Source organism: Haplochromis burtoni, unplaced genomic scaffold (genome assembly GCF_018398535.1).
Source record: "Haplochromis burtoni strain Fernald_Lab_line unplaced genomic scaffold, NCSU_Asbu1 Contig_269, whole genome shotgun sequence".
Lineage (NCBI taxonomy): Eukaryota > Metazoa > Chordata > Actinopteri > Cichliformes > Cichlidae > Haplochromis > Haplochromis burtoni.
The window spans coordinates 91,595-100,060 of NW_024582630.1; the positions used below are offsets into that span (position 1 = coordinate 91,595).

General features: G+C 38.7%; 1 protein-coding gene across 6 annotated transcripts in view; it reads right to left on the minus strand.

Moving 5' to 3' along the window:
- Nucleotides 1–8,466, minus strand: part of myom2a (myomesin 2a) — a 54,130-nt gene that overhangs the window by 23,886 nt on the left and 21,778 nt on the right. For 4 of the 6 annotated variants that reach the window (XM_042227587.1, XM_042227586.1, XM_042227585.1 and 1 more), the window contains exons 1-5: nucleotides 4,495–4,664; nucleotides 2,192–2,284; nucleotides 1,678–1,813; nucleotides 970–1,124; nucleotides 721–813 (exon numbers count right to left, since the gene is read on the minus strand). In XM_042227587.1, coding sequence (XP_042083521.1) covers nucleotides 721–813; nucleotides 970–1,124; nucleotides 1,678–1,813; nucleotides 2,192–2,284; nucleotides 4,495–4,649 — 632 coding nt within the window. In that variant the 5' untranslated portion in view covers nucleotides 4,650–4,664. Of the gene's footprint in view, nucleotides 1–720; nucleotides 814–969; nucleotides 1,125–1,677; nucleotides 1,814–2,191; nucleotides 2,285–3,493; nucleotides 3,623–4,494; nucleotides 4,665–8,466 lie in introns of those variants that run through there. The other 2 variants (XM_005939972.2, XM_014339280.2) reach the window with 2 other exon arrangements.

The following is an 8,466-nucleotide window of genomic DNA, read 5'->3' on the forward strand; positions in this document are numbered from 1 at the left end:
ACCATTCATCTTAGACCATTTAGGCTGAGGCTTTGTTGAATAGTAGAGCCAGATCTCTCAGGTCCTGTGTCACATTTTTAATAGATTTTTACTGAGCGTCACTTTCAGATGATCTTCAACTGCTGTAGATGTTTTGTAATGTCAGCCATTTCTTTTGTCCTCCACTTGTCTACTTTTCCCAGATTTTTTAAGGACATATTGCCAACCATGCAGCAATATGACAACAGTTAATAGCTCTTTGGGCATCTTGTTGGTGCAATTTATCTGTTATGTGTAGACACATAGTGTTAGGTGTTAGGTGATGCTTTTTTGTGCTTGAATGATTTGTAGGTCAGTGTTAAGCGGAACAACAAACAAACAAAAAATTGTGAGCTTAAAGTCACGTATGACTGAAAATGAGTGAGAGCTTGGAGAAGAAAGAAAGTCTGACTCTGTAAACTATAAAGAATATAAAGTGGCTGAAGACATTTGCACAGTACTGTATAATATATTCAAGACTGTATTATATCACTTCCTGTTGCCCTAACATTAGTTTAGGCATCTTAGTCTGAGGAAACAATATATTGGCTTTTACCTTATTACTGTACATTTACAGTCTTATTCTATAGTCTACAGAATTTCAGGTAAAAAGAAAATCAAAGGCTGCAGCGTCCATGTTATAAAACTCAGTTTAATGAAATCATTTATGTCTAACTGCTGAGAGTTGTAGATAATACATACCTGCTAACAATCAAACTATGGACTCCATATTTATTCTCAATCTTGTACTTTCCTGGGGCACTCAGTGGATCTACTGGCACTCCATCTTTATACCTGCCAAGGAATCTGAATCAGTTTCACACTACAGTGATATTCTACAGTCCTAAAATATTTCAATAGTGTAATAAATCAGAAAAGCTTATAATGGTATTACCATAAAGCTTGAGTCAAATTTAAAAACCCGCTTGTGTGTGATGGCAGTATACTGACCATTTGACGATGGGCCTCGGATTTCCTTCGACGGTGCAGAACAGCTTGACAGGAGTCTTCTCCCACACAGTATGCGGCCGTAAGGCCACCAAGAAGTCTGGCAATTTGGGGATTTCCTCCAACAGATCCACTCTCTTTCTCATCATCCCCTTAACCTGGAGAGAGTCAACTGCATCAAGTTAATCTATTTATGAAAATGACATTTTTATGCATTATCTCTATAGGGCAGAGATTACATAAGCACTTTAGTGCAACATGTTATCTTTGTCAACAATTCTTAGCTAACAGCAAATCTGAAACCTGACAAAACCAATGAAGGAACATGAGGCCAGCAGATGTTAGTGATCATATTGTTAAAACTCCTAAAAAGTTGGTTTATTCCTGAGACTGATTTGACCAACAGTTCACTGATGCAATGTCAATAAGACCATTGGGCTCAAATTTCATAGAAATGTACAGCTGAGTATCTACAGTGAATGATTTAGATTACATTTAGAGACTCTAGATCTGCTGTTTTGCTGTATTCATGATTACAAATTGATATAATTTTAATAGTGATTGTAACAGAGACAGATACATTAAAGCGTACACACAACATTTCCACAGACTTTTAAACTTGTTCCACATATATGCGATAAAACACCAGAAAAACAAACCAACAAAGGAACTATAGTGTCACCTTGATTTGTTTAGCAGATGGTTACTAACCTCTTTCTGAATTTCAAGACTTTCCACTTGGGCCTTAGTAGCGATCCTCATCCTATGAAGCTCCTCCTGAATAACAGCCAGTCCTTTCCCAACATTTTTGCTTACTCTCTGGTACTCCTCAGTCTCCTCAGCAGTCCTAACAATGCATACATCAGATTAATCTTTGACTAAGATTGACTTTAGCATCATTGTTAGCTATACGCTTGTTACATATTTACCTACAAGCTGAACTGTTACCCTAAAATAATTGTATGATACAACCTGAAACCGTTGCATTGAGCATATCAAGCATAACACAGGATAAAACTAACCTTGAGGGCAGGGAGTCAGTGTTATGAGTCTATAGGATTGTAGCAGTAAGACTGTGCAATTGTTTCATAATTTAAACGGTAATCATTGAATAATTAACAAGTTATACTAAAGAAATGTGCTGTGGTTACAGGGGTCAGCCAGTAGAAAATGTAGTTGCATGTTACCTTGCGACTGAAATAGCTGTGAGCCAGAGCAGACTCACCTCTGCCGGAACACCGGCACGGTATAGGCTTGTTCTGCCATAGCCTCCGTGGCCTGGGCCTGTGCCTGGCTCACCGATTTAGAGCTTGATTTGCTGTTGAGGAAAACACATCATTAAAAATCAGAAAGCAAGTTCTCTGCATAAAAAAAATTCTCAGGTTTTAATTTAGCAGCTAAGCTGAGTTTGTCTTCTGAACATATACATACATAAAAACACAAACACTCGCAGTAAAAAATAACTAACAGTTACAAACATGCGGTTACAAGATTTCCCAACATATCTGCCTGATGTATTGTATACGCCACAGAGGGATTAAATCTGTTTATGTACTTTGTCTTTTTCTCAAAATTAGCTGGGGTTAAGAAAATTGATTGATGGATATTATTCTCTACATGCATACCACAACCACTATTGTGAAAAATCTGACAGTGGCTAGTGTCATTTGCACAACAAACTATGATTTTATCCAGAAAATTATTTTTACAAAATAACCAGAAAATTGACATTCTGTGTATAAAGACTAACCACCACTTTGAGAGAAACTTCTTCAGTACTAACACTGTGTATAGTTAGTAGCCTCAGATGTAGGTCAGGTTCAAGTGGTGACATTAGTCATCTGCCATTAGACAGCTGCAGTTTCCTACCAGATCCCTGGGAGATCAGAACTTGGCTCGTAGGGGCTCAGTTTATTACCTCACCACTAGTGACGAAAAAGCCAATCTTCAGCATGTATAATATCATGTTAAGTATGACTATACTGCACAGCACAGCTGTAAGGGCCAGAAAACCTTTTTAAAAAGCATGCTATAGCAACAAAGACAAATGCATACATGTCTTTCATTGACCTGAACTATAAGATCTGTTGGCAGAAGCTGCAGAGCAACAGAAGCAATAGCACTTCCTGAAATACCGACTTGGGTTCTGCTCTCAGAGATTCTGGAGCTCACATAGACAAAGAGCTTTAGAATCACTGGTGATACATTGAGGTTTTACAAAGAAACGAACTGAAGCTATAATAAAGAAGCATGAAAATATATTCCTGTGGAAAACAATAAACAGAACTAACATCTGGGTATTCAGTCAGTTAGCATGTACCACTCTGTGACTGACTGATTTGTTCATGAAAATCAGAATTTGCAGAACTTTGAATTTGAATTGACAATTAAACTGCCAGCTAGGAAGCAGACACACCCACTACCGCAGCTGCTCCTCAGCAACACCCCTGCGTGTGTTTTTTGTTCTACGTCGCAAAGCAGCAAGAGCTGTGCTATTCAAAGCAGCAGGTAAATGTCACTGTCATACCTTTCTGTGTGCTGCTTGGAAATGTGTTTAGTGTGATGATAAGCATAATCAGTTTTGACTTGGCTCACATGCTTCTTCTTATACCAAGGTATGACTTTGGAAGCCATGACTGGAACACTTCAAGGAGTCCTGGCCAAGAGTACCAGTGGGAGGGGGAGACCAAACATGTGTTAGCCATGTTAGAAATGTCAATACAAGTATTTACTTTACCACCACTGTTACTGCAATCATTCTGTGATGTAAGTTTAAAGTATTAGATGCGCTGTCATCTCTGAAATCAACCGTGTGCAAAGGTTAACAGGTGCAGTTTCTGCTGTTCTGTTGTAGAATTTATACAACACATGAGAAAAATACCCACACCCGAATCTCTAATAGACCTAAACAATGTTTAAAGGCAAACATTTATGAGACAGCATGGCAGTTCCAACTTTTTACTCGAGCTCAGCACTTCAACTGCTTCCTCTAACAGCCTCACACAGCTCAGCTATGAATAGCTTTCACCAGTCTGCCTATTCCATTATCGGAGAAATGAAGGAAACAGTGTCATTACCAGAAGAGCACAGTCCTCACACTATTTAATTAAAACGATTGCGCAGGAAATCAGAGTGATCAGACTGTACAGGAACAAGACTTAGATCTAAGCCAGCTGTCATATCCACACTCTGCTGCAGGCTAATTGTGCTTCCGTTCTGTATAAATAATTATTTCAGCACAATATCGTCCTTTTTTGGCTGACGCAAATTAAGAAAAGAGGGTCAGCAACCTCTTAATACCCTGGTATGAAAGGAAGTACAGCTCAGGGAGATTACAGACTGCTGCTTCATTTTTCCCCCACACAGGAGACAGATTATCTGCTGCCATTTATTTATGCAACACATTTCACCTGCCCCAGGATTGGCAGCAGATAAGTCCTCTTCCTAATGTGAAGCTCATTTTGAAAAAAGTTATTTCTAAAATAAAATTAGCACACCAGCTAGCGAATATTAACAAAAGAGACTTACCCCAAGAAATTTAAACAGCGCAAAGAGGTGGCAGACCAGCCTGATGCCGCTTGGGAAGCACTCGCTGATGGCAACAAAAATATTACCCTCTCACTGGAGGAATGCTGTTCCCCTTCCACCCCATGTATGGATGCACTTAAAACTATATATAGCATTTACCCCCAAATTTCCTTCTCATTCTGCACTTTGTAGATGAAGAGTGTGCACCTGTACCACAAGGTTTAATGAATTATTCTGGAGGCAAGTTTTATCCCCTTTCTTTATAATATGGGAAACGTTTTTTATATTTATATATATATATATTTTTTATTTTATTTTTTTAATGGAATATTAAAGATGAGAAAGAGTTGGAACAGTGAAACAGTAAATGGTGACAGGGTTTAGAAATTGTTCCACACAAAGTTTCATTTTTGAAAATCAGAAAAATAAATCTGAAATACCAGAGTGCCTCTCTTCTTATTATTGTCGGTAAGTCTAACATTTTTTCTAAAAGTATGAGGTATGAAGGATCTCCCCTTTAACCATCAAAAATATTGATCTGTGCAAGAGTCAGGAAGAAGTTTTCAGTCATTTCTGGCAGATCCTGACACTCAAAGCATTATGAGACCTTTTTAGGTTTCTCGAGACAGCCTGTCCTCCTTGGCTCAACACTTGCAGGCAACAGTCAAGCTATTTTTAACAGCAAGTCCTCGGTTACAGTGATACCTCTACTTCTTACTGTACACGAGCCACTGCAGCTATTTTTATTCAAACAAGTCTATTATAAATAACAGAATATACATGGAAATATTTTATAAAACAGACTTAATGGCAGTCGAGATCACAGTGAACTAAAAAGAGATATAAAGTCTTTAATTTTTCCCCTTTGACCTGTAGTTGTTAAAATGTTACTGATTTTATGTTTAAAATATTTTCACTGACATCTTTGCTCACTTTTACAATACAGTATATAGCAGTATATTCTTAAAAAAAGACATTGTAACAGACATCATCTCATTTAATTAAAACCCGCAGTGTTTGCTATATAAGAAATCAGAACAATGCAGAGAAAAAAGATGTAACTTCTAGAAACAATGACTATATAGGAAATACTGAGTTTAGCAATTGTCCTGAAGAACTGACTCAAAAAAGTCACCCATCTCCCACCTTTACTCAAAGACAACAGTTACGCTACGATCAATTCATACATGCAAACCGAAACAAAGGCTGTGTGATTGATCATTCTTGATGTTACATGGGAAAAAAGGTCAAACACCAACAAAGGAGAAGGTTTGCATAAGGTTCCTCAGAGAAACTCATTCAGAACTTTCTCCAAGCATGACATCTGAGCGCACTACACCCTTAGACAAAAAACGGCTCATACAGATGCTGTACAACTGCTCCTAAAGGACACTCTTTTGAGGATGTTCACATTTTGGACTGAGAAGACGGATGGTTTGAAAGAAAAGTAAAGGAGACCATCTCTGTCCGCTGTGAACAACCATCTTTGGACAGAGGTGATGGCTTACAACACCAGCTATCAACTGCCTACAATGTAGTCTTGAGATCCCTTCCCAGTACCTCAATAGGTCACATGATGGGTTGGGAAAAGGTTTCACAGAGGTTTCACCCTTAACCCCCCGGTGACAATAAAGACCTCAATAATCATGTCCACACTTTAGCTCATGCAATGACTCATATGATCAATAGTAGGTCAGTGACTCTCAGGACCACCTCCTATGCCTGCGTCTCTCCACAAGTCCCGTTGCCTTTCTTTTTCTTAAGACTACCATTACCTGGATGACTGAGACCCTCCACAGAACAGAGTGCGATCAAATCATTAGACTGTACCTCTCTTAACAAGTACCAGTCATGTTAAGAGAGGTGAGTGATCCATAATTTACAAAACAATCCATACATCTAAATTGGCTTTTAGATGCTATGATTTTCATTGGGTGTGACCAGGAGGGACAGAATTAGATAGAGTACATCTTTCCCAAACCGGTCATGGCAGATGGCCCCGCCCCTCCCTGAGCCTGGTTCTGCCTGAGGTTTCTTCCTGTTAAAAGGGAGTTTTTCCTTCCCACTGTCACCAAAGTCCTTGCTCATAGGGGGTCATTGTTGGGTTTTTCCTTGTATGTATTATTGTAGGGTCCACCTTTACAATATAAAGCACCTTGAGGCAACTGTTGTTGTGTTTTGGCGCTGTATAAATAAAACTGAATTGAATTGTGCAGAAGAAGGACAGTAAAATTACTGGACAAAGGATGTTGAACATAGAGCACAGGGGAAGTTCATGGATTTAGTGAAGGAGGGCATGCTTGTCCTACTTTGTTGATGTGACCAAGGAGGATGCTGGGATCTAGTGAGATGGAGCCAGAAATCCACAACGGTGAAGGCATGGGCTCAGTTTGGTGTGACTCTCTGTTCAATGCTGCCACCTGATGTCCATCTGCAACAATATCTTTTCACACTCATACTTTCAGCCTTCAAAACAGTATTACAATGTGATTTGAGGCAGCACACCAAAACTTTCAACTTTAAGAACTGTATAAAGTGCAAAAGACTAAAGATAAAGCTGATGAAAATATGATGAGTTTAGGAATTACAGTTTTCAGGGTTTTCTTTACTATATACTGTAATGTATATAGACTATATTTTTATATATTATATATTTTTTGCAGGTACTTCTCCTCATCTCTTTTTTGCCACCTTTAAATTCCTAGGAACACATCTCTGAAGATCTTTAGTGGTCAGTTAACAACATCTGTGGTGAAAAAGGCTCGGCAGTGCCTCCACTTTTGGAGGGTTTTAAAGATGAATAAACTTGAGGACAAGCTGCTGGTGACCTTCTACTGCTCTACACTCGAGTCTGGACTGTCATGCACCATTAGTGTGTGATAGTGTGTGGCCCGCCGGCTTTACAGTGGCTGACAAAGAAAGACTGCAGAGGGTGATAAGGTCAGCTGAAAAGACCACAGGATGTTCTTTACCCTCTCTGGATGAGATTGAAAGTACTTCATGTCTCACCAGAGCAAAACTCATTTTCAGAGGCCACTTACCCTCCTGCCCAGTATAACCGTCAGCCTGTACAGTATGACTTAGTATAAGTAATGCCCTAACTTATTATCCCTGTGATCTGGAAGGAGAAGCAGAAGAAAATGGATAGATGGATGGATCTCCATCTGAACTAGTGAAAGTTACATGCAGAATGATAGTGTGCTTTCAACCAAAGTGTAGTTTAGTTCAAGTTTAACCTTTTGTAATAAAGATTAAGGCTACAAAGATCATCATCATCAAGTAAAACCTAACTAACACTGACTATATGCACTAAATGTGAGAGACATTTTTTGAGTTCACACTGATGTGTTTGTTTTCTTTTGCACAATTGCAGTAACAGTTCTCTTTATCTGTTTCATTGTCTTTGACTTTAGGTCTCCTGTTGGATTCCAGTCTCGTTCCCCTCTCTGGCCCCACTACATAGCATGTTTGTACTGGGAGTAAAAGAGATTATTGGAGCATGATAATGTGACAAGCATGAAGTTCAGACATTTGAGATGCCTCATGTCTGCAGAATATTTAGACTACATAAGTGCCAATAGATTCAATGACTTTATGATGCATGAAGGCTGCAGAGATTTTATTTATTTATTTTGCTTTTATTTGATGAGAATTTATAATAAACTAAACACCTCTAGAAATTTCAGTATATGTGGTCTTGGTCCCAGTAGATGTTCGAACTTGGTTCCAAGCAGGACATCTTACCAAGAAAAAAAGAGGACAATTGCAAATACCTTGGATTACATCAAGTCTCTTCTATTTATATCTCTTTTTAAACATGCCAACGTGAAAAACATGCTAACCTTCACTGTAACACCACAATCTGGCCAGTTTGCTCCTTGATATGCAGGGAATAGTCAAATCTATTTCTATAACAGATTTACTGAGGACATTTAAGCTTCCCAAAGGATATTCCTCTGACAGACAGGAATC